General features: G+C 37.0%; 3 protein-coding genes across 3 annotated transcripts; all 3 read right to left on the reverse strand.

Annotated features, from left to right (window-relative positions):
- Positions 1-805: 805 nt before the first annotated feature.
- Positions 806-2,846, reverse strand: LOC127862020 (WAP four-disulfide core domain protein 8-like). Its single transcript, XM_052400939.1, has 3 exons — positions 2,555-2,846; positions 1,972-2,115; positions 806-1,017 (listed from the first exon to the last, which is right to left on the reverse strand). Exons 1-3 carry the CDS (start codon positions 2,844-2,846, stop codon positions 806-808), a joined length of 648 nt encoding a protein of 215 aa, XP_052256899.1.
- On the reverse strand, positions 2,712-18,188 carry LOC127862072 (papilin-like). The gene is made up of 11 exons (XM_052401050.1): positions 18,108-18,188; positions 17,499-17,688; positions 16,634-16,861; positions 16,114-16,281; positions 13,169-13,393; positions 12,586-12,858; positions 11,520-11,687; positions 10,084-10,269; positions 7,067-7,228; positions 3,136-3,288; positions 2,712-2,863 (listed from the first exon to the last, which is right to left on the reverse strand). The coding sequence occupies exons 1-11, from the start codon at positions 18,186-18,188 to the stop codon at positions 2,850-2,852; spliced, it is 1,848 nt and encodes a 615-aa protein (XP_052257010.1). The 3' UTR covers positions 2,712-2,849.
- An 8,359-nt stretch (positions 18,189-26,547) lies between these two features.
- Positions 26,548-27,105, reverse strand: LOC127862133 (uncharacterized). Its single transcript, XM_052401164.1, has one exon. It carries the CDS (start codon positions 27,103-27,105, stop codon positions 26,548-26,550), a length of 558 nt encoding a protein of 185 aa, XP_052257124.1.
- Between the last annotated feature and the right edge of the window lie 169 nt (positions 27,106-27,274).

Raw genomic sequence — 27,274 nt, forward strand, 5'->3', positions numbered from 1 at the left:
CTACGTGCTCAGTGTATAGAACCGATACACGCGAGAATTACCTGGGTTTCATACCAGTACATCTCTAGTTGGGTGGGAAACACTTGAAGCATTTCTGAAATGCCAAGTGCCCCGGTCAGGAATTGAACCGGGGACCTCTGGAATGGTAGACCAGTGTGTTACCACTCGACTACCGCACCACACAACTCGACTACCGCACCACCCGGTGAATAACAATTCATTTGGTTCTTCAGAAGAAGGAACAACCTTTTGCCCAATGATGCTTTGTAAAGGTACGTTATTTGTTTTACGCTTAAAGGAGAAATACTGTTGATTTTGAAAGCATTCTACACCTATTGGGAGCAGCAAAGAATGGGAGCAGTGAGACCACCTTTATTACTACAAAATAAGTACAACCCATTTTAAAAGCAATTTAAGCCATACATAATTTATTAAAAAAATGGCAATGAAGAAGTCTTATAAATATTAAACATTACTGGTTTTAAACATAAGGCTACTGTTTGCACTTAACAAACTAAATCATCTAATAAAAACAACTCCATATATAATACAATTTCCTCAAGTAACACTGTTGTATAACCCTATCCCACTCAGAAGCAAAGTGAAATGGCTATCAGCAAATAGCATAAAACCAGAACAGTTTGCGAGTAACTCACAGTCTGTTCAGGTTTTATGCTGTTTGATTCTCATTAGTATATAAGAGTTGGAAATGAAGCCTTTCAAACTTAAATATATTAAGAAAGGACTTAAATTTAATTTGATTTTCTAAAGGACTTCAAATGTGTCAAAGTGCGATTCTGAGAGGTTAAGGGATTACAGCACCCACCCACATTCCCACCCAATACTCACCCACACATCTGTTCAAGCACTCTGCCTCCGTCATGAAGCTGTTATCATTACCGCCACACTGGCTGAACCAGAAGCGGTCACACTGAGCCTCCTCCCTGTTGTAGTACCAGCGTACCGTCCAGTTACCGCAGGAACCCGGGTCCTTCAACAGGCTGCACACATCATAGCCTGCAACAAATAGAGATTTCAATAAAATATATTTGGTACAAACACCATAATGTTTTATTAGTCCTTCAAAAGGCTGCAGACATCATAGCCTACAAAAATATATAGATGAAACAAGAGCACCGTATAACGGGTGCCACGCTCGGCTGCGGCCGCATTTTTGAATAAATAAAAGCTTGACAGATTTTTTTGATTTTTTTTAGAGGTCAAAGTGACCTTTGACCTAGTGACCCAAAAATGGGTGAGGCATGTAGAACACATCAAGGTGCAGCTACATATGAAGTTTCAAAGTTGTAGGTTGAAGCACTTTGATTTTAGAGCCAATGTTCAAAACCTTGACAAAATTATGGTATAAACTTGTCATTTTTTTTGGTTATGACTTTAATGCTTCATTATTTTTTTAATGACTTACATGCTATCAAACGTGTCTTAGTCATAGCATACATTAGTTATATTAATGATACGAATAGGAAGTTGTATTTTTACAAATATAAATGTCTTGAGATGTTCTTTGGGAAAGTAGCGCTTAATGAATGAGAATAAAGTGTCGTCATAGATCAGCCTGTACAGTCTACGCAAGCTAATTAGTGACAAAACAATTCCTTTAAATGAAAAATTCCATAAAAATGAAAATTGTCGCCCCAGATAAAACTTTTTAATCCTTGTTTAATTTTATGTATTCATTTAGAAACGGGTGATCTAATTAAACATGGACTAATATTTAATATGGCGTCAATATCAATATATATAATATTTATTAAACAAATGAGAAGACCACAAATCAGTACATCAAGCAAACACTTTGGCAAAATGTTAAAGTGACGTGTACAATTAAGTTCAAATTCATTTAACATTGTTGTCCATTAATTATTTCACAGCATCATCGTCACACCTTCAATCAGTTAAACATGATTAATCTTGGACTTCATGGGCAATCAGCCAGTGACAAGTACGCACCTGTAGGTCGCATACAAGTCTTTCCGCACCCATTGCTGCAGCATTTCTCTGCACCATCACAGTCGCCATCTGCCCTGCACTCCTCCACACAGATCCCCGCAGTGTCGTCATCAACAGCAGGGCACTCGCCGGCCTTTGTTATGTCTAAAACAGGAGACAGGGGGAGTTGATGTAAATAACAGTATTCAGATTAAAATCCTATGTATTGAAATAAGTCAATTTGCAATCATAGGTAAATAAAGTTAATGTAGTCTTAAGAAAAAAAAGGTAAAATGGTATGCATCGATTGTTGTTTATTGGATTCATAAATATTGGTGCTCTTTTTAATTTCTCTAAAAAAAATAATAACACTTAAGTAATCAATTTGGGCTGATGAAATGTAATTTGGGTCATGAAAAATCTCCCTGAATAGCCTGAAGGGCTAGTGGTGAAACAAAATTAGCCCAAAAACTGATACAGTTCCCAGTTAATAAAGTGTTACCACCAAACCCAACCACTTGGAACAACATATTGTGACAAATATGAATAGTGTTTAATCAACAAAAATTATCAACTGTTTAAGCAGAAAGCAAATTAAGCGTACACTGTGATGCTGTTGTAGCCTGCTCCTCCTCGCTCCATTCCGACAGGTAGGGCGGATCATTCACACGCACTGTAAACTTGTAGTCCGTGGCGGCTCGGAGGTTTTCGATGCGTGCTGGCATGTCAGTAACATTCACATACACGTACTGGCCGATGGAGAACGAGTGGTACCGAACGGTGTAGTAGCGACGGTCTCTGATGAGCTGATCTGCGGCCAGAGTCGGGTCATACCACCTGACCTTGACAGAGTTCGGTCCCTTGACGGTCACCTCGATTCGCACAGGTGCTTGCATCTTTTATGGCTCTTCATCTATGCATAAAAACAGCCTATGTTAGTTTTGACTTCATCAATTGTGCCTTATGCGTTCTTATAATTTAGTGATTGTTATTCTGTATTTTTATTCTTTTAAATGCAACATGGTAAAGCTACTCTGAGTAAGCCAGCTTAAAAAAAAAGATTTTAAATGGATAACACCTTGGTATACATGTATAAATTTGAAACCTAACTTATTTAAACATAATCAACATTTTATAAGCCAGACTTATGAAGCATGAATGTTTGAGACTCATACGTTCACCTACCCAGAGCATCTACACATCTGACACCACATCCATGATGGCAACACTTTTGTTGTCCCGGGCAACTGGAGTCATCAGAACAAGCTGGTGCACATGCACCTAGCAGTCCCTTCCAGTCAGTCCGCGGTGGACAATATCCAGCCTTCACTTTTGGCTCTGAAACATTGAAACCAGTAACTGTTGTATTGTCTTTCAAGTATAAAGCTTTTGAGATCATGTATGTTACCTTTGAAATAACTCATGAGCCTTCAACGTATGAATGCCCAATGATGGGTTTTAACAAGAATAAAAGTAAGAAAACAAAAGAAACATATTTTTTTGTAACATGCAGGTCACATTAAGAAACTAACGCAAAAATCAAGCCTGTAGCATAACAAACCAGCATGTTGCTTCATTCTGAGCAAGTGAACAAAATAATAAGTAAATTAATTAAAAATGTTCCATAGAAATGTATTTAACAGGCTTCTTTGAACCTCTATTTTTCAAAAAATAAAAACATGCAGCAGAGTTAAATATAAAAAACATCTAGGTATATGTTTAAAACATACAGATAAATACAGAAATGTCGTCGGGCGTCGCGTCTGACCGCGCAGGTCTGGTGTCGAACGTGACAATATCAACACCAACAACAAACACCAAATCACAACAACAAAAGGGGAATATTGCCAGTATAAAGACAACACTAACAATGGTATTATAAAAAATGACACTTTATTAACACACAGGTGTGGTTTTAAAAGAGAGATTTGCGATCAGTTGTGTTATCTTTATTCAGGCAAAAGCAAAAATAACAAAACACATACACACATTACATACTGTGAAATTATGATAATTGAAATTTATAAACACATTATGATATGTGTAAAACAATATAAGCACATAGGGACATCGTATTTTTGAAAATTACTGTGTACCCTGACCTTCACATATACAGCTGTCCCGGGGGTTGGGTAGGAATCCCTCCCTGCAGCTGCACGTGTAACCGCCTTGCTCGTTGTGACAGCTGTGTGGACAGCACGCCTCTCTAGTGGCGCATTCGTCAATATCTTCGCATGTCTTGTTGTCAATCTGCCGACACAAGCACACACACACTATATGCATATGGCGAAAATTGGCGGACAGAGGAGATACTTGGCAATTTTACTTTTTTAAAAGTTTTATTAAAGTTTCGGTGTATGAGCTTTGAAAACGTGTTTATTCAGTGATTTCCAAAACATATACACTTATTTATTTAAAAGTCCAAAGGCGTACCGAGGGACGGACAGCTGATCGCCACATAGCTACGGATCTTAGCTTCAATATTCCTTGAATATCCAAATTAAACAGTTTTTACTGTGTATTTATTTTCTAAGTGAACCATCTACCTGCGTAAAGAGAGTACTAATAAAAGGAGCGTAACTCTTTTCCAGATCTATTACCCATCTCATTAAAAGTTTCATGTAATATATTAACTCCCTTGTACTGTCGCTCAATATCAAAGAATCGTCAAAATATCTAATACATACATGAATATCTGTTTACCGCCTTATTTATACCTTTGATGATGGCTATTTTCACAGATAAGTGTATGCAAATGCGCAGTTTTGCTGCCATGTGTAAATATAAAGAGAGTGCATGATATGATAATAACCTTGAGCACGTATCCCCGTCTACACGTGCACGTGGTCTGCCCGTTCCTGTAGACGCAGTGGTGGTGACAGCCGCCGTTGTTTACTGCACATCCATCAATCACCTCCAACTCGATACCTGCAGTGAAGGCGAGGACGAGGATGAAAACAATGAAAGTGATAATGATTGAGGTGATGATTACGGTGATAGTGATGCTAATAATGGCGGTGGTGATTGTGTTGTTGTTGTTGTTGTTGATAATGATGATAATGATGATGATAATGATGATGATGATGATGATGGCGATGACGATGATGATGATGATGATGATGATGGCGATGATAATGATGATAATGATTATGATGAAGATGATGATGATGATGATGACGATGACGACGATAATGATGATGATGATGAGGAGGAGGAGGAGGAGGAGGAGGAGGAGTAAATGGTGAAACTGGTGATGATGATAATGGTGATTTTTATGATGATAGCTCTCATATCTCTGATTATAATGACGCTGAGGATAATAATGATTATTGTTATGATCATGAATACCAGTATGATGCATACAATACTTCGTTGATTATTTCAGTCAAGGTTTATACACACATAATCATACTTTTGTCGTACATGTATATTCAATAGACGAGGTCCTCAACTCTGCTTAAAAAACAAATCGATTTCCTTTCATTGAGTGCAATTGTAGTTAAAAATAAATAAAGTTTGTACACCTACGCATTTATTGTGTATGTCATTGATCAACCAAATAAGTAGTATTTGATAAGAACGACAACTATGTATCACCAAAAGCAAACACTATTATGGTTGGCTACCTTTATCTCAAACCGAACCGATCGGATAAAGCGCAAATGGTTATTACCGGGTGTTTTGTCGTGAGCAAGCCGAATCACTTCTGAGAGCAGTGAAATAGAAGAGCACAGATCTTTTAGACAACGAAAACATAATTATTATTGCTATATATATATATATATATATATATACTCCAATGTTAAAATAATGTTACCAATTGAAATACAAATTCGCTGAAAAAATTCGTTATCATAAACTCTTTTTTAAAACTTAAAGCATACCGAACTTTACATTTACTTCGCAACTTAACACTTTAAAGATGTATTACAGATGACCGATTGTTAATATAAAATAAATATAAAGCGTTAACCACAAATGGAATGACACGACGACAAGGCCAATACAACATTCAACGACAACGTAAATACATGTATGTGTATTTTTAAAATTTTAAGTATGTGTGGATCCAGATGGCGACCCAGTACTCCTACATAATTAACGTAATTGATTTACAAAAGCTAGAACGAATTGTCAGTAAAGATGCTCTTTCCAGCTTTTATTTGTTATGTACAATCAATACACTTTTGTAGACTTTGCAAGTTGATTATTGGTAACAGCAAAAAATTACAAGCACTAAATTATGTCGTGAATAAAATCAAGATAGGCACATTATCTACCAGATATGAGCCGCACCCTGTGAAAAGGGGGTTTAATGCATGTGCGTTAAATGTCATCCCAGATTAGCCTGTGCAGTCTGCACAGGCTAATCAGGGATGATACTTTCTGTTGTTATTTTTCGTTTAAAAAAAGTATTTTCTTAGCAAAAATCAAGTTAAGGCGGAAAGTGTTGTCCCTGATTAGCCCGTGCAGATATCACAGACTAATCTGGGACGACACTTTATGCACTTGCATTAAACCTCCTTTTTCACAGACTGCTGCTCATATAAATTATCATATTGTATGTGAAACACAGCATAAAAAATGGAACATCCAGGCTAAATGAACTTATAAGTGTAACTGTGTACACATGAATACACTGGGTTTTCGGTGGTGGACTGTGATATATTGTAGAATAACGGTCACGCACCTTCTGTGGTAGTGAAGACTTGGACAAATTGATACAATAATATAGGCGCGCAGACTGATTCAAGTATCATTATGTTTGGACTGCAGGATTATTACATGCTACGTGTGATAACTTCTTTGGCATCATGTTTTAATTTAGGAAGTCTGAAAAACATTTGATTTACGAGGTTAATGTAAAAAATACAATAAATTCATGTTAATATGCTAATTTTATGTTTAATCTTGCTACTGCTAATGCAATATTTGGATATTTCTTCAATAAGTAACAGTAATATTTAAGACTACAACTAAATACAATCTTGATCTGTTTTATCCCGTATAGGCATGCCAAACAAAGCGCAAAATATCTTAAGCAAAGCTGGAAGCTGCTACTAAGGCAGGTCAAATATTGCTGATTAATGCTGGCATGGTACATGAAAACCCTTACGTATTGGGCGAACACTGATGGCAGGCTCAATACACAAAACACTGCAACCAAGAGCGCAGCATTTTTTGTTTCCCGGACATTGCAAGTCCCTGTTACATTCACGACGACACTGCTGCGGGAAAGGGTAATCTCGAGATGGGCACATTCCTTCCTTCTCAAGGTCTACAGCCATGCAAGGTCAACAATTTTGTTAAGTATCACTAGAAAAATGGCTGAATAGTGGTTTTACAAATGCTCCTATTGCTTTGCAACTGTTTGAGTGCTGGTCAAACTAACATTAGCAAGTGAAACCTACGAGTCACTAAATGGGTCACAAAGCAATAAGATTACTCCTATTTGAATGTGAATGGTTCAGTAAGTTGTTTCATTTATGTATATTTTCACTTATTTCATGGGCATTTATTGAAGCTAAAATGTTATCAGGGCCTAATATTTACCACATATTTTACGGGTTTTATTAGAAATGACATTTCAAGAGATCAACCTCTTGACCTTCTGTCCCAATTACTTCTAACAATAACATGGAGACCATTTTAATAACATCCCACATTCTTAAACCAGCTGCATTTATATTGTGAAACACAAAATGTATCTGGCTAGAAAGTCTTCGTTTATTTTATAAATTTCAAACAATCGTCTGAATTTCGATCTTAATCTTAAATATTCAGCTTATAAAAACCAACGCCCATGTGTAACAATTTTTGTTGGCCAATACATTCATTTGAGATTATTTGTTAAATTAAGAACGTGCATCTTTGTGCCACTTGGTTTCAAGCAAGGCACCTTATCCATTTTAGCTATGGAATTCTTCTTGTGCGGTGAAGCAGAACCATTTGCACATGGTTAAAGAACTGTGCATTGTCATGAAGGTTGGCAATGAACTTAAGAAAATATTTTAAATATACAAACCTTCAGTTCACCTTTTAATTAAAACTCAAGTGGCCATTTTGTGCCATGGAGCAGAATCTTTTGAATAATGATGGCAGAGGACGACTAAATAAAAATTTGTGTGAAATTGTTTGATTAGAACAAAAATACTATGACATGTTTTTAGCTATGACAGACATCTTGTGCAGTGAAGTGGAACCAACTTGGTAACGAACCCTCCATGGGACATTTGTGTAAATATTTATGACAATTTGCTAGGAAATTTAGAAAAGATGTTCGGAAAATGAAACTCAAACACAAATTACCTCCTGTGCCAGTTTTTGCTTATCTGTATGCCATTACTTTTCTTTAAACATACCGCTAATAATTAATCTTATAACTATGATGGCCTGTAACTGTTTTCACTGAAATATTGACATAATTGAATTGATTAACCAACAAGTTTTAGCTCTGTATCTGCAGATTTTAAAACCATTTAACATGATTATAGGATTTTATATTATACGGAAAAACAGCTTTGATATTCAAAGCTTATATAGGAACAGAAGTAGTTACAAGTTAACAGAAAAAACACACAACAATACAGCACACAAACACACAACAATACAGCTAACAAACACACAACAATACAGCACACAAACACACAACAATACAGCACACAAACACACAACAATACAGCACACAAACACACAACAATACAGCACACAAACACACAACAATACAGCACACAAACACACAACAATACAGCACACAAACACACAACAATACAGCACACAAACACACAAAATACAGCACACAAACACACAACAATACAGCACACAAACACACAACAATACAGCACACAAACACACAACAATACAGCACACAAACACACAACAATACAGCACACAAACACACAACAATACAGCACACAAACACACAACAATACAGCACACAAACACACAACAATACAGCACACAAACACACAACAATACAGCACAATAGAAAGAACAATAGAATATGCACACATTGTATGTAAAGGAACAAAACATTTTGTTAGTGTTACAGTGCGAGACAAACTGACATCTGAATTGACAATTTGAACAAATAATGTTAAAGTGAGCAAGAATTAAAATTGACATAGCGCGCTTGTGAAAATAGAAGCATATTGTGAAAGATAACAAAATGAAAACTATTGCAGTTAATAACTTACATAATTATTAGTCTAACATTATAGCAGTAACAAAAATGGCATTATAATTAAAAGCGCAGAATCCAGATTAAATTGAGGCTGAATATGCTACTTATATTATAATTTACTTAAATATTTTAATGAAGATATTTTAGTTTTGTTTAGCAAGTACCAATACATAATTTTCAAAAAGAAATGTTTTAAAGATCCTAGGGAATTTTACTTTTTCTGGTAAGCACTTTAGAGGATTTTTTTGTGTGTTCTTATTTACAGTCTAAATGAATAACTGTAACAAGCAATATATTAATTACTTCTTATAAATTTTTAAATCAAAAGGCTATATATGCCAAAAAGCGGACAACTGAGTCTTAAGAAACCCCATTTAAATCAAATAAATGAATTAGTCACAATAAAGATTTCCTTTTATGGCACACTATAGGGCTTCAAGAACGCTTAGCTTTGCATTAGTTTTAAGGACTTTGCAAATAATAATGGTATGGTTGAAAACTTGTGACCAGTTTTTAAACCTGATTAAATTTTAAACACTGTCCAGATATAATCTGATAACGTATCATGAAGATTGGGCAATATATGTGTCATCCACAGTGAAAACAATCTTTTTTCTTCCATTTGACCTAGTGACCTAATTTTTGACAGTTTTGTACAAGGCTGAGATATGACTGAGTCATAGTTTATGAACATACATGTAGGTCATGAATATTGGGTAGGATTTGTGATCTGTAGATTGACTGTCAACAGGTCAACACTAATGCAGTGTGCTCAAAGCTGAAACAGTATACTTAAACACACACAAATCACCTTTAAAATTAAAATCCTCCACCATTTGTTCCATTCTTGCGTTTCATCCTAAATATCTTTTTGTGATCATTGTAAAATGAATAAAAATTCAGTTAGACAAATAATTTTTTTTCGTACGATAAATGTTAATGAATCTTACCTTCAGGCCGATCTCTAAGCAAGGAGCTGCAGCGTGACATGCACACATCTCTTGAGTCGAAATTGTTAGCATTTCCTTGGCAACCACCGTACACAAACTGCCGACATTCTTGAGCTGCGTAGTCGAAGTAAAAGCGAGGAATACTTGCTCGACAGACTCCAGTCTTGGATGAAAGCATACAGATATCTGAAACCCAGCATACAAAGTTTGTATAGAAACCAGATTGTGTACTTGATGGGCACAGATTACCTCCCTTGGTCCTGAACAGCTCATCTGAATGGGTTCAAATAAGATAACTGTCAATGTTAAAATGTTGAATGGTGTAAATGGATAAGATGGGGAGATTAGCAAAGACTGTAAAACTACCCATGCGTTGCAGTTTGATGTATTGTTGCTACCGTATTTACTCTATGTTTTTGGACACTAAAATTTCAGACACCCCTTTTTTTAGCAAAAATAATTATTTTTCGTGACTCTTAATTTTCAGACACATGAGTTTTCGTCTATAATTAATGTCTCTAAATTTTCGGACAGTATATTTCACAGTGCTATTTTACAAAATTTTGGTCCTGTTTTCGATATCTAATGACACTTCGATCATTGGGTTTTACAAAAGATTAACATCATAAAACATGGAAGGTGTATGCCTGAAGGCAACGGACCATTACATTTGCGTCATTGGGTAAATAACCTTGTAAACTGATATTAAACTATGGTTTCGCCCGAGAGCATAAGCGTTATGACAATTATCAGGGGTAGCGCCAATTAACAGTTTAGTTATCTACCGCAATGGTACAACCCCTTCTCAGTAAAATAACTGTGACAAATACTAAACGCCTCAAAGTGTGATGCACCCTATTGCAAGTTTCTGAACAATGGAAGGTGTTAGACAACAACTATCGGAAATGAACAAACAAAGAATTCATAGTTTGCTTTTTTTTATTGCGTTAATTACAGGTTCATACTAGCGAGTATCGGTACATCACATGCTTATCTTTAAACTCATTGGTCAAAGTACAACCTTGTAGTAACTTTCTGTCAAATAAATTAAGCATTTAAAATTATTTAAAATGCAGTGCAAACATTTATAAATATAATTTATACTTTACAGCATGGTATTTTACAAGCGCGTGCTATTACCGGTAGTCGTTGAAACAATTGACACTATTTTCGGACACTTCACTTTTCGACACCTGTATTATGTGAATATTTTTCGTATCTAAATTTTCGAACACGAACAAAATTAATTATTTTTAAGTGTCCGAAAACATAGAGTAATTACGGTAGATGAAATGGTAAACCACCGGTTGTAAAGATAATCCTTACAGAATCACCAAACAAAATGTGCAATCCTTTAAATGACAACTGCACCAGAAATACTAGTAACTGGCCCAAGTTCCCCATAAACCTGAATGTCAAGACATTTTCTTACTCACCTCTTGGATTGCACTGGCTTTCGCATTCTTCACGGCTTTCAAACCTGTTCTGGTTGCCTTCACAACCTCCATAAACAAATTCTTCACATTTGCCCTCTCTGTGGTTATAAAACCATTTGCGAGAGGCAAAACGGCATGAACCACTGTCTCTGTCCAAGGAACATACATCTGAATACAAATAAAACATGATCACTTCTCTGCACCAGGCACACACATCTTAGGTGAAATATTAGAATAGTTTTCCACAGACTTTCATTTTCCTAGAATCACTGGTTTGAGCACAAACAAATGGAAAGTAAATTGGTCATGTTAAGACCCTTTACCTACCAAATTAGGTCAGTCGATCAGAACCATCCAAATTATCCCTTTACCCCTTAGATATGTATTTTGATGAATTTGTAGTCCCTTCAAAATTTATTATATATAATTAAAGACCTTTCTTACTGGATTCGAGTTTTAAAGGCTTCATTTCCAACCCTTAGATACTGATGAGCAGCAAAAGCATAAAACCTGAACAGTTTGCGAGTAACACCCAGGCTGTTCTGGTTTTATGCTGGTTGCACATAACAATTTTCGCTTTGCTTTTTTGGGGGGAAAGAGTTATGGTAAACTTCCATGAGATTCAAATCAGTTATGTCGGGTGCAATAACACAACAAATAAAGTGTTGATAAAGTGTTGAGCAAAAAATGCAATTTGTTTATAAACCTCTGCTCCAAAGCAAATTGTAAGATATTCGTTATGCAAAACTGTGAACAGATTACAATATCATTGAATATGCAAGTGCCACAATTGTACAAGAAGACACACATAATTATGGTGTCATTGCATTCTACAATACAAAACCAAATGCTCCATTAAACCCTTTCCCACTCAAAAGCAACATGAAAATGGCTACATGCAAACAGAATAAAACCAGAACAGCCTGCGAGTATCTTAGGGTTGGAAATAAAAGGTTTAAAACTTAAATCTTTTAAAAAGGTCTTACATTTAATGTGATTTTCTTTAGGACTAGAAACACATCAAAGTTTGTTTCTAAGAGGTAGTGTTAAAAGCAAATTCTCTTACCAACACCAGTGATGACTTCATCGATGTCCCCACTGCCCTCAATGTCAGGCTCGGGGTCGGTGGGGGCTGCAGTGGGGGCCGCAGTTCGCACGTTGTGAGCCCAGCGGGAGGAATCACAGTACGTCATACACTGCGCCTGCGACTCGAAGTTGTTGTGGTTACCTAGGCAACCGCCATACGTGAAGGTCTCACAAAGTTGGGTGATCGGGTTGTAGTGCCAGCGGGTCTGAGAGCTCTTGCATGGCCCAACGTCTGCTTGCAGACGACAAATACCTAGAGGAGACAAATAACCATGAAAACAATTCAATCATGTGATACCATTGATGTCTGGAAACAGTCTTAGACAACAGATTAAACTGTTAGTCAAGCAGCTGATGACAATATAAAAATGTTTATCATTTATAAATAGTTTTTACAATGTAATGACTAAATTACCATTTCCACATAACTCATAATTAATAATTAGATAAAATAATATTATTTGCATTGTTTTGAATATTACTTTAAAATCAGTTTTAACCACAAACATTAAACAATGTCAATAACATCTACTCTGCCACTACCGGTTGAGCCCCATTCTCACCTTCCCAAGATGACACCCTGTTGCTGCTGTCTCTGTTGGCAGTACGATCATCATCACGCTGCAAGCACATGCCCTCGCACGCCTCAATAGAGTTGAAATTGTTGGCATTCCCGCCGCAACCACCGTACACAAAGTTCTCGCAAGTTCTCGAGTCTGGGTTGTACCTCCAGCGGGGAATGTTGGCCAGGCAGCTGACCTCTGGCTCCTCAAACCGCTGACATACCACTGTAGAGGTCAAAGTGTGCATAGTACTATATACAAATTCACATTAAAAAATCAATTGCAAACAAAAACATGGATTTATACTGTTGTTGATTTGTATTTTCACTAAAAAAGAAATTTTATAACATGAATAATTCAGAGCAATAATATAAGCAAGGGTGGACAGTATATAGATATATGACCTGCATCATGCGGAAAAAGAGTTCCAGATATCTCTAGGTACTAATTCTTGCCTTACTTCCTATTTTATAAATTAATTCTGAAATTTTACTTATCAATTCATTTTTTACAACCACATTTGATATATCAATACTTAAAACAATACCAACTGTGTTTACTGACAGGGCATTATTATGGTTTTGTTGTCATTAGCTTTTAATGTGAAAAATCACATAAGATACATACAGTTATATGCACTACCTGTGCAGATTTAGTTAAAAGTTTGGTTAACTTTGGATTTTGATTTTTGTAAGCTACTGCTACCACTGGCCCATGTAAGTTTGTTTAAGGTATTGATGGTTGAGAAGGTCATGGCGGAAGTTCACATCACGAAATACACGTACCTATATTATTTTTATTATTTCATAAAACTTTTGGTAAAAATATAAGGATATAATTATGTATACAAACACTGAATGTATTTAAAGTATTGTCAACAACAAATTCTCAAATGCTTGGTTGTAAGCAATCTTTATCATTATATGTTGTGAATTTGGGGTATAATACCAACTGGAAAGCAATAATCTGACGTTATGCAGAAGACACCTGACTTTCCCCCTTTACCATTTAGATACGTATTTCGACGCATTTGTAGTCCCTAAGATAGTAAAATTTAATTTAATACCTTTGTTACTAAATTCAAGTTTAAAAGCTTCATTTCCAAGCCTTAGATACTGAACAGCATAAAACCTGAACGGACTGTGAGTTACTCGCAGGCTGTTCTGGATTTATGCTTGTTGAAAAAGCCATTTTCAGTTTGCTTTTTATGGGGGAAATGGTTAACTCAATGCATAACTGAGCGAATAGAGGATCAGATATGTCTGATGGTTGAAGTCTGTTTGTTTTCGTTTTGTTATGTAAGGCATAAATGCAAATGCCAAATTCTTATTGAATTATTTGTAATGCATATCTATAAGCTAAAATTTTCAATCTACATCATAATTTGGTATTTAAAATGCATATTTATACTTGTAGGCACCTTATAAAGAGCTCTGATATACTGCACATTTAAAGCTTAACTAGAGCTTTGTCACACACATGACGAATACCCCCACATGCCGCATTGACACATAATATTTTGCATGTCCTTTTCACAAAAAACAGCGGACACCATGCTCAATTTTTAAAACGCACTTAGTGACCCCTTGACCTAGTTTTTGACCCAGAAAGGCCCATGTTCTAACTTGGCCTTAAGATCATCTCCATAACACTTCTGACCAAGTTTGGTGAAGATCGGATTTAAACTACTTGAATTAGAGAGCGGACACCGTGCTGAATGTTAAAAAATGCACTAAGTGACCCCGTGACCTAGTTTTAGGCCCGGAATGGCCCATGTTCAAACTTGTCCTAGAGATCATTTAGATAAAACTTGTAAGTTTGGTGAGGATTGGATGAAAACTACTTGAATTAGAGAGCGGACAACATGGTGAGGTTTAAAACGCACTAAGATACCCCGTGACCTAGTTTTTGACCCAGCATGACCCATATTCAAACTTGACCTAGACATCATCTAGATACAACTTCTGACCAAGTTTGGTGAAGATTGGATGAAAACTACTTGAATTAGAGAGCGGACAACATTGTGATGTTTAAAACGCACTAAGTGACCCCGTGACCTTGTTTTTGACCCGGCATGACCCATATTCAAACTTGCCCTAGACATTATCAAGATACAACTTCTGACCAATTTTGGTGAAGATTGGATAAAAACTACTTGAATTAGAGAGCGGCAACATGGTGAGGTTTAAAACACACAAAGTGACCCCGTGACCTAGTTTTTGACCCGGCATGGCCCATGTTCAAACTTGACTTACACATCATCTAGTTACAACTTCTGACCAAGTGTGGTGAAGATCGGATTTAAACTACTTGAAATAAAGAGCGGACACCATGCTCAATGTGTAAAACGTACTAAGTGACCCCGTGACCTAGTTTTTGATCTGGCATGGCCCATGTTTAAACTTGGCCTTCAGATCATCTAGATAAAACTTCTGACCAAGTTTGGTGAAGATCGGATGAAAACTACTTGAATAAGAGAGAGGACACCATGCTGAATGTAAAAAAATACACGATGTGACCCGTGACCTAGTTTTTGACCCGGCAAGGCTCATGTTTGAACTTGGCCTTAAGATCATCTAGATACAACTTCTGACCAAGATCGGTGAAGATTGGATGAAAACTACTTGAATTAGAGAGCGGACAACATGCTGAATGTTAAAAACGCACTAAGTGACCCCATGACCTAGTTTTTGACCTGGCAAGGCCCATGTTCGAACTTGGCCTAGACATCATGTAGATACAACTTCTGACCAAGTTTGGTGAAGATCGGATAAAAACTACTTGAATTAGAGAGGGGACACTTAATACGGACCGACAGACAAACCGACCAACCGACCGACCGACCGACCGACAGACAAGTTCACTCCTATATACCCCCCTAAACTTCGTTTGTGTGGGTATAATTAAAACAAGCATGCAACCCATCTGGACCACATATTTCATACCCTGTCTGCTGCAGAAGCGTTCACACTCTTCCTTCGTCTTGAAGTTGTTGCTGTTGCCTCCACATCCGCCGTACACAAACTGCACACAATTGCCTGCTGTGCTGTCGTAGCGCCAGTTCTGGATGTACGCAAGGCAATTACCCCCCTCTTCTGGCATAGCACACACCTCTGAAAAAGGCACAGGAATATTTGAAAGCGAGAGAACAAGTTTGTATTTGAATACAAATATATAAAGAGAACAATTAAATATATATATAATCAACAGAACAAGTCTATTTTAAGCCTATTGCTGGTGTCTGCTCAGTTTAATCAGGAGCAACACTTTCAACCTAGACTGGAGTTTGGTAAACTAAAAATTTGATAAAAGAGGAAAGTGTTTTCCTTGATAAGCCTATGCGGAAATTTTATGCACACGCCTTAAACCCCATTTTCCTAGACCGAGGCCAAAATATCTGGAATTTCAAAAATCTAAATGTTATATGCAAGCTTGCCAGAATTTTAAGGAAAGGGTACAACCCACCAGCTCTGGTTTCTTGTCTAGGCTGTGATGTTGTAGAGACAGGCCTGGTTACAAGCTGTCGCCTGCATTTCCTCTCACATGCCACTTGAGTGTCGAATCTGTTGGCGCTACCACCACACCCACCGTACACAAACTGTTCACAGGCGTCTGTGCTGGGGGTGTACGTCCAGCGCTCCATGTAGGCAAGGCATCGCACCTCTGAGTTGTACGTCAGTGGCTGACAGACCTCTGCAACATGCAGGTTTTGTTGAACACCTTATGTAATACCTGTTACCAGTTGAACTGGGTTTGTTTTTGAATGTTAAGTGTTGTTATAAACCCTTTACAACTCAGACACGCAGATTTGCCCTTATTAAGTCACTAACAAAATCAAATTAAATTTAAGACTTTTTTTAAATACATAAAATTAATCTTTAAATGAAGAAGGCTTCATTTCCAATTTCCTATGTTAAAGTTTTATATAAGAGGTCACAGTGACCTTGACCTTTGACCTAGTGACCACAAAATGGGTGTGGCGTGTAGAACTTATCAAGGTGTATCTACATAGAAAGTTTCAAAGTTGTAGGTGGAAGCACTTTGATTTTAGAGCCTATGTAAAAGTTTTATATTAGAGGTAAGAGTGACCTTGATCTTTAACCTAGTGACCCTAAAATGGGTGTGGCATGTAGATCTCATCAAGGTGCAGCTACATATGAAGTTTAAGGTGGAAGCACTTTGATTTTAGAGCCAATGTTTAGGTTTTAGCACGACACGGACGCCGAGCTGGCTATGACAATACCTCGAGGGTTTTCTCCGAAAAATGAGTCTCTTGATGTAATATTAATGTCACATTATAAATATTCACAAACAGTTTGTTTTAACATACTATCCCTGTTGCAGAATGCCTCGCACTGGTCACGGGTGTAGAAATTATTGCGGTTGTTGTTACACGTTCCTCCAGGGACCTCTACACATTCTCCGCTGGCCACATTGTAGTAGTAGAATGTTCCCCAGTCGGCGACACGAGCTTCTTTGTCACATGGTTGAACCAGGGGGCAACGTGCACACGTCCTCCTCTGGAATACATCATCACATACAATCTATACATAAGTATATAACACAGCAGTTAAATGGCACATATACTTTTAGTCAGACATTGTTAATCAATCATCATGGCCAGTGCATATTTATTAAACTAGTTGTAGGTTTCTTATTTTTTATCTCACTCACAGCAGATTTGGCCAAATTGCATCAAGAACCAAACAAATAATGAAGCACTGACATAACATTTCAATCATATTCACAGCAGATATGACAAAATCCCCGAAAGAACCAAACAAATATTTAAGTCGCCTTGTCAATCATATTTACAGCAGATATTAACAAATCACATAACGAAGAAAATAAGAAACGAAATAAGAAGAAAATAAAAAAAGTCCTGACGTCACATTTCAATCATAAGTCGTGTCGTCACATTTCAATCATAAGTCCTGACATCACATTCACGACGACACTGCTGCGGGAAAGGGTAATCTCGAGATGGGCACATTCCTTCCTTCTCAAGGTCTACAGCCATGTCTACAGCCATGCAAGGTCAACAATTTCGTTAAGTATCACTAGAAAAATGGCTGAATAGTGGTTTTACAAATGCTCCTATTGCTTTGCAACTGTTTGAGTGCTGGTCAAACTAACATTAGCAAGTGAAACCTATGAGTCATTAAATGGGTCACAAAGCAATAAGATTACCGTAATTACTCTATGTTTTCGGACACTTAAAAATATTTTTTTTAAATCGTGTCCGAAAACTTAGATAAAAAAAATTTTCACAACATACAGGAGTCCGAAAACTTAGAGTCGAAAATTGAAGTGTTCGAAAATAGCGTCAATTGTATCAACGACTACCGGTAATAACACGCGCTTGTAAAATACCATGCCGTATAGTATAAATTACAGTTATATATGCTTGCACTGCATTTTAAATAATTTTAAATGCTTAATTTATTTGACAGAAAATTACTACAAGGTTGTACTTTGACCAACGAGTTCAAAGATGAGCATGTGCTGTACCGATACTCGCCTGTATCATTTCCGATAGTTGTTGTCTAGCACCTTCAATGTTCGTAAAACATGCAATAGGGTGCATCACACTTTGAAGCGTTTAGTATTTGTCACAGTTATTTTACTGAGAAGGGGTAGTGCCATTGCGGTAGAAAATGAACAGTTAATTGGCACTACCCCTGGTAATTGTCATAACGCTTATGCTATCGGGCGAAACCATTGCTTAATACCGATTGACAACGCATATGTTATGGTCCGTTTCCGTCAGGCATGCACCTGCCATGTTTTATGATGTTAATCTGTCAATCTGGTTGTAAAACCCCATGATCGAAGTGTCATTAGATATCGAAAACAGGACTGAAATTTAGTAAAGTAGCGCTGTAAAATATACTGGCCGAAAACTTAGAGACATTAATTATGGACAAAAACTCGTGTGTCCGAAAATTAAGAGTCACAAAAAATAATTATTTTTGCTAATAAAAGGGGTTTCCGAAAACATAGAGTAATTACGGTACTCCTATTTTGAATGTGAATGGTTCAGTAAGTTGTTTCATTTATGTATATTTTCACTTATTTCATGGGCATTTATTGAAGCTCAAATGTTATCAGGGCCTAATATTTACCACATATTTTACGGGTTTTATTATAAATTACATTTCAAGAGATCAACCTCTTGACCTTCTGTCCCAATTACTTCTAACAATAACATGGAGACCATTTTAATAACATCCCACATTCTTAAACCAGCTGCATTTATATTGTGAAACACAAAATATATCTGGCTAGAAAGTCTTCGTTTATTTTATAAATGTAAAACAATCGTCTGAATTTCTATCTTAATCTTAAATATTCCGCTTATAGAAACGCCCATGTGTAACAATTTTTGTTGGCCAATACATTCATTTGAGATTATTTGTTAAATTAAGAACGTGCATCTGTGTGCCACTTGGTTTTGAACAATCAATAGAGTGTAATTCACCTATATTATATACATACATTTTGTGGATTATGAAAAGGCATTTGACAGCGTAGATAGAGCAACACTTTGAAAACTTCTTCCACATTATGGAATACCTACCAAAATAATAAATCTAATCAAAGCCTCCTACGAAGGAATTTCATGCAGGGTCATTCATGGAAACCAATTTACAGACAGCTTCCAGGTGAAGACCGGGGTCAAACAAGGTTGTCTCCTATCACCGTTTCTATTTCCACTAGCAATCAATTAAATAACGAAAACAAATACTTCCTTGGGAAGAAATAGAATCCAATGGACAATGTGGACGCAGCTAGAGGACCTAGATTTCGCGGACGACCAGGCACTCCTATCACACCAACACCAACAGATGCAAAACAAAACTTCGCAGCTGGAAACCTTTCTGCTCAGATAGGATTGAGCAAACACACATGTAAGACCAAGCTTCTTAAAATCAACACTACCAACAACAGCCCAATTACACATGGAGGAAAGGAACTAGAGGAGGTTGAAGCTTTCACATACCCGGGTAGCATTGTGAACAAGAATGGTGGCACAGATACGGATGTCAAAGAAACGATCGGCAAGGCAAGAGCAGTCTTCCTCCAACTCAGAAATATATGGAACGCCAAAGCAATATCAACACACACTAAACTTAGGATCTTTAATTCAATTGTTAAATCAGTCTTATTATATGGATCGGAAACATGGAGGACAACAAAACCACCGCACCAAAGGTCCAAACCTTCATTAACAACTGCCTCAGACGAATTCTTAGGATACACTGGCCAAAAACCATCAGTAATGAGGACCTGTGGCAACAAACCAAGCAGGGACCTATAGAAATACAAATCAATAAAAGACGATGGGGCTGGATAGGTCACACACTCCGGAAACCAGCCACCAGTATTACCAGGCAGGCCCTAAGTTGGAACCCACAGGGCAAGTGTAAGAGAAGAAGGCCCAAGAACTCTTGGAGGCGGGACCTGATTGAAGACATTGGGATACTAGGCTTCAACTGGGTAGAAATTGAAAACAATAGCACAGGACCGGAGACGTCGGAGAGCAGTTGTTGGTGGCCTATGCCCTGATAGGGTGTAAAGGTCTGAGTAAGTAAGGTTTCGTGGTCTGATTGCAGACAACGTAACCACAACCACAAACAAGTCAAACAAGCCACACAGTGATTTTGGCCAACGGAAACGGCCTTGAATTTTTTTCAATTTTCCTTAATGATGTAATGATGGTGTGATTTATACAAACTGTATTGCATCAGTGGTCAAATACTATACTGTGTTATTTAATAGCAACAGTAAATAAATGTTTAACTTTTCCTCAGCAAAATTAGACACAACTATCCAATTAGAACCACAATCACTTTCTATATTATTCTATATAAAATACAATAGTTTATGAAACAGAATGATTTCACTATATCGACGATTTGGCATAAACTGCGATCAGTATTCAGCAAACATGCCCGTATCGGTCTGATGATGGCTGTATCATTGCAGTACAATAATAATATAGGATATAATAAATCCAACTTTTCAAGGTAAACTTTAACATACAATCCTTTTTCTTTAATGCCTTTTCTAATTCTCCCTTCTAAGCACATGGCGTGGTATTTATACAATAATTTCCCGCCAACTAACTTACATCTCATGAAAAGCAAGATAAGCATGAATAACATGAAAAGTACTATATGGAGCAATATAACATAGTAAAATTTTCCCGCCTAAATATGATTTTACCGCCAAAATAAATAGGTCAAAGACGGAGCAAAGACATATAATCTGTTGTTACATAACAGGCGGAGCAAAGTGTCTATTTACATATCAGACGGAGCAAATTTATATAACACTATCAATGTTTCATATATACAAAATCGTGGCATTCACGACATTCCCGCCGACAAAATGAACACATATTTTAAACAAATGTAAAATGATACTTTCATTAAATATACACAATATTACAATTTAACAAGCCCATTTCTTCTTTACCTTACACTACGTCTTTTAGCATAAATTGTCTCATGGAAGTCCTATTCAACATTGAAAATTAATCACATTTCACTAGTTTATTTTCTATTTTCATAGTCAAAGAGTTTCTTGATTTTACTTGTAGCATAGTTGGCTGATTGTCTTTGAGATCGTGGTCTTTGAATCACATTGTCTGGTTATCCGGAATAATGTTGTTGTTGTCGCTCAATTTGCTATTAGAACCACTGCATTCCAACGGGTACAACAGGTTCAACGGTCTTCCAATAACAGTTTTTGACGGCAATTCCACGTCCGCTTATCGAACACTACCGTCCCTGCTTTTAACCAGATTTACGACTCGACCAAGTTTCCAGCTCCCTCTAGCCACATTATCTTTGATCTGAACAATATCACCTACACTTGGACTAGACTTGGACAACACTGTTCCTGCTTTCAGTTGTGTTTGATTACGTTCTCTCAAGCTAGTAAGGTATTCCTCGCGCCAAATCCGCCAGAACTCATTGAATGTCTTTTGTCCAATTTATTTTTCGATCTTTCACTAAGGTTGTAATCCTCATCCTGACAATCTGAATCTAGTTCTGGAATTCCAGTTATTGGGTTTAGAGTCACAAAATGGTTTGGAGAGAGGGGAATATTTGAATTTACGTCATCTTCCACATACACTATTGGTCGAGAATTCACTGTTGATTCAACTTCCTTGATTAGGGTTTGTAACTGAATCATTGTTAACAATCGTCCAATTGACTTGCGCATTGAACGTTTCACAACTCCCACTAGTCTTTCATAGAACCCGCCCATCCATGGCGCAAGTTCCACAATGAATTTCCAGTTTATACCATTTGTTGACACATACGAATGAACATCCTCACTTTGAATCACATTATTCCAAACATCTTCGATAACTTGTTTTGAAAGCTTAAATTGTGCTGCGTTATCACTCAACACTTCTGAGGGTACACCACGTTGTGACACAAACCGTCTAAATCCAAGAAGAAACTCCTTTGAAGTCATATCCTGAATAATCTCTAAGTGAATAGCACGTGTTGTCATGCACGTAAACATACATATCCAAACTTTTTTTAATTCCTCACTGCTCTTTATCTGTAGTGGACCAAGATAATCGAGTCCTGTTTTCGAGAATGCTGGATATTCGTTCACTCTTGTACTTGGGAGATCTGGCATTGGAGGCATCCTGAAAGGACCTCCCTCAAAACGAGTGCATACTTTACATGATCTTAAAGTTGTTTTCACTGCAGAACGACCATGTGGTATCCATAATTTTTGTCTCGTTTTGGCTGAAGTTTGGGAAACTCCTGAATGCAAACACTCTTTGTGATTTTGTTCTATAACTTACTTAGTAAAACGTTCTCTGTGTGGTAGAAGTAGTGGGCGTCTCGCTCCTTCAACCATACTCGAATTGTCAAGTCTTTCTCTGCACCGAATTATCCCATTATCATCAATATACAATCCCAGTTGCTTCTGTAACTGAGTAGATTTCTTCGCAAGTATCTCACTATAGTCTTTGTGTTAATGTTTCCTTTGTATGTAACGTATCCACATGTGTTCCGCTTCTTGAATATCTTCACTTTTAATTTGTCTACTTTTGCACTGGACTTTCCTAAGTTTCCGTATGAATACTAACACAAGCGCCGTAACCTTCAACATTTTTCCTAAGGAAGAATATCTCTCGATATCAATTCCGAATGGTGGATCGTCTTTTACTGGAACAACACTGACATCCGTCAATACGCATGACTCACTGTTGCTACTTTGTTCCTTGTTTGACAAATCACACATTCCAAATTAACTCTCAAGCTTCCATTCGCCTGAATTTTCACTGAACAACGTAGGTCCTTTCCACCACAGTTTGTTCTCACTTAAATCTTTCGCACTTGATCCCCGAGTAGCAACATCAGCAGGATTTTATTTCGTATTTATGTATCGAATATGTACATGTCCATGCTTTCTAATCTCCTCAACTCTATTTTTCACCAATACAGGCAAACTTTTGTCACTTTTTATCCATGCAATTGCAACCTGAGAATCACTCCACAAATATTCTTCCGAAACATGCAGCTTTAATTGACTCTTCACGAATTGTAAATATTTGACTCCAATTAACACAGCCATTAGCTCCAATCTTGGTATTGTTATTTCTTTCACAGGAGCAAGGCGTGTCTTCGCAAACACTAAATCCGTCTTGGACGAATTTGCTTTTTCCTGATGAAGGTAAACTGCTGCCGAATATGAGCATTTTGATGCATCACAGAAACACAGCAATATGTAACTAACATCCGTGTAATCAATTGATATATTTCTTTCAATTTTGAAGTCACTTATGTTCTCAAGATCCTTTTTGAGCTCTTTCCATTGATTCTTAATCACAATATCTTCAATCTTCTCCTTATCCCACTCTACACCTGTTTTCCACAATTCTTGAATGAGCAGCTTTCCTCGCAATAGTACAGGTAAAAATAATCCTATGGGATCAAACACAGCAGCGACTGGCTTAAGAACATTCCTCTTTGTTATTGGTACATCTTTCTTTTTTTATTTTCTGTAACGACAAGGTATCAGTCTTCCCTGTATGACCTAAAACATGTGTTTCTTTCAACTCCGCTCTGTCAGAAGATGGTATACTTTCATTCACCAAATCACTGTTAGATAACCATCCCCTTAAATTCATCGATGCTTCATTGAACATACGCTTTGCCTTTTGATAGATCTCGATGCCTTCTTTGTCTCTGCTTGCTCCAGTTATGATATTATCTACATAAATATCACGTTTTAATTGCTCCGCAATAGGTGTTCCATATGAGTCAAGGTGTGTTTCAACTGTTGCTCCCAATAAGAATGGACTAGAAACTATCCCAAAAGGAACACGACAGAATCTGTACACTTCCAAGCTGTCATATCCAACACTTGGGTCATGAACATCCTTTACCCAGAAGAATCGTGTAACATCACGTTCAGATGGCTGCAGACCAATCTGCAAAAATGCCTTCTCAATGTCTGAAACTAAGGCTACCTTGTGCAGACGGATTCTCATGAGAAGACCGCACAAGTCTTGGAGCAAAACCGGTCCTCTAAAAAGACATTCGTTCAAACTTTTACTTTCCTTTGACACTTTTGCAGAAGCATCATATACAATTTTGAGTTTTGTTGTAGTCTTTTTTGGATTCACAACACCATGATGCGGTATGTAATGAATGCGTTCACATGATTTATTTTCAGGCACTTTTTCAATGATCCCGTTTAGAAGTTGCTCCTGAATGATAGAATTATACTTGTTTAACAACTCCGGCTTGTTTCGCAACTTCTTCAGACATGATTTAAGTCTACCAAATGCCAGTTGTTTATTGCTTGGTAAATCTGAATCTTCTTTCTTCCATGGCCAAGTAACTTGATATCTTGCATCTTCGACTATTACTTCATCTTTGAATTTTTTCATCACAATTTCATCATCAAGCACGTCTTCATATTCATTTTTCACTCCAATGCATTCAATGCTCCAAAAGTCCTCTAAGTCCACTTTAGTCTGAACAACACTATCAACTGTTTGGAGTACATTTGTGTTATCAAGCTGACTCCCAAATGTAAGAATCAAGAAGTTTTCCTCATCATCACTTACACTTGTACTTTTGGTTCTCCCGCTTAAAATCCATCCAAACTTTGAATTGAGAAGGTATAATCATTCTGACACTTTCATTTTTTGCGAATGCACTATATCTAGATAATAATCATTTCCAATCAATATGTCATTAGCAGACGATTCTGTGTCATTCGGTAGAGTATCTGCTAGATCTAATGTTTCCACAAATTCCCAGAAATAATGGTGAAGGGATGGTTCTAGCGTCTTTCTTTGCACATTACCACTGATAACTGGCACAACGTTTGCACTAATTTTCATGTATTTTCCACTTTTCAACTTCAGATTAAATGAAGTCATATCTGTCTTTATTGTCTTAGCTTGACTTCCACCAAATGTGAATACTTTCAATTCCTCCGTTCCTTCGCACTTTAGACCAAGACTATCTGCTAAATCTTTTGTGATATATGTACGTTTTGACCCACAGTCTAGGAGAAGCCTTGTTCTTACTGAAGAATTTGTTTCCGGATTTTGAATTTCAGTATTTGCAGTTTGCATGAAAACTGTCTCTCCGTGTGAAACCATCATACCTTCTTGCTTTGTGTCCCCATTTGGACTTTCACTTATATTTTCATCAAATTGAACATGAGCTTGTTCCTTCACACTATTATCACCAAATCGTTTTGGACACAAACCTCTGTGATGTTTATTATACACACTACAGTAGACACACGCCTTATTTGATTTGCATTCTGTTATGACATGTCCACTTTTCAGACACCTATAACAATGTCCTTTGATCTTTTGTTTTCTTTCATGAATTGTCTTATACTGCGGACACTGATCACTCCAATGTTAATTATCACAAAAATGACACGATGGTGTTAGCTGTCTGTTTTGGGTATTAGCGCGTGCTCCTTTGACGTTTGTAACGAATGATGATGAGCTTCGAGGATTGACCATGGTTTGTAAGTTTCCATAAGCTGCTCTCGGATTGTTCAATGGTGTATTGCTTCTACTTCCTTTCCTTTGAATATCGAATTCTCGTTCCTTTGAAACATAGTTTTCCTTGATATTTTGGTTGGATTTTTCACAAGCACATATGTAATTTCTCAAATGTGTTCGAAGAGATTTGACCTCCCATTCAACATCAGCTCCCTTGCTTATTTCAAGTTGACGGAGCACACCTTCTGGAAGCTTTGTTGTTATCATTGAAACGAACAAATTCTGGTTCACATTTTCACCTAACACTTCAAGACTTCGTAGATGTTTTTCAAATTTATCCATGAATGATCTCAAACTCTCCACTTTATAGGAAGGTGCTTGCTCCTGATCTCGCTAGGCCAGCAATAGCACGCTTAGCGTCACCGCCAATTTTACTCTGTAGATAACTGAACTTTTCTATGTCCGATAGCTTTTCGTTTCTATGGATGGTACACTCAAAGGCGTCCCAGAATTCGCACCAATGTAATTTGTTTCCATAAAACATATTCAAATCCAGTTTAGGAAGTTTAACTGAAGATTCAGTCTGTTCCTCTTTATCTCGTTTCTCCACATACTTTATGAATTCTTGTTGATGGTGTATTTGAATATTCATCATATCTTTTATTTGTTCTTGTACAGTCACTAGCCTCTCATTTTCCGAAGGAGTAAGTTTTCCGTCTGCTTGATCAATAACTGATTTATTCTTGAGAATCATCATCTTTTCAACAAATTCTTCTAATTCCATAACACTGTCTGAAGCTTCAGAACACAACTTCATATCCTCATCTGCAACTTGTTCCAATTCTTTTGAGTTTTCAGGCTGGGCCTCTGCTAAAGCACAAGCAAGCTTTTCAGACTGAAGTTCTAATTTATCGCCATACATTTTCAACATTTTGATACACTTCTCTGAATTTGAAATTAATCTTTCAATATCACTTTCATCCAAATTAGAACTGATAATCTCCGCACTATAATTAATTTTCTCTGAAAGTGTATTTCTGTAGCGAGTTCTTACACCTTTCACGTATGGTAGAGAAGCCATGTTTCTTTAT

The sequence above is a fragment of the Dreissena polymorpha genome, chromosome 1 (genome assembly GCF_020536995.1).
Source record: "Dreissena polymorpha isolate Duluth1 chromosome 1, UMN_Dpol_1.0, whole genome shotgun sequence".
NCBI classification, from domain to species: Eukaryota; Metazoa; Mollusca; class Bivalvia; order Myida; family Dreissenidae; genus Dreissena; species Dreissena polymorpha.

What these genes read in the sequence shown, in the direction of transcription:
- LOC127862072 (XM_052401050.1), bottom strand. Translation starts at nt 18,188, where the DNA reads ATGGCTGTAGACCTTGAGAAGGAAGGAATGTGCCCATCTCGAGATTAC. An exon ending in ACGCTTCTGCAGCAGACAGG is followed by an intron (nt 13,394 to 16,113) that starts GTATGAAATATG and finishes TGACCTCTACAG; the next exon opens with TGGTATGTCAGCGGTTTGAG. An exon ending in TGAAGTCATCACTGGTGTTG is followed by an intron (nt 11,688 to 12,585) that starts GTAAGAGAATTT and finishes ATTTGTATTCAG; the next exon opens with ATGTATGTTCCTTGGACAGA.
- LOC127862020 (XM_052400939.1), bottom strand. Translation starts at nt 2,846, where the DNA reads ATGCAAGCACCTGTGCGAATCGAGGTGACCGTCAAGGGACCGAACTCT. An exon ending in GGCTACAACAGCATCACAGT is followed by an intron (nt 2,116 to 2,554) that starts GTACGCTTAATT and finishes CTCCTGTTTTAG; the next exon opens with ACATAACAAAGGCCGGCGAG. An exon ending in GACTTGTATGCGACCTACAG is followed by an intron (nt 1,018 to 1,971) that starts GTGCGTACTTGT and finishes TATTTGTTGCAG; the next exon opens with GCTATGATGTGTGCAGCCTG.
- LOC127862133 (XM_052401164.1), bottom strand. Translation starts at nt 27,105, where the DNA reads ATGTATGGCGATAAATTAGAACTTCAGTCTGAAAAGCTTGCTTGTGCT.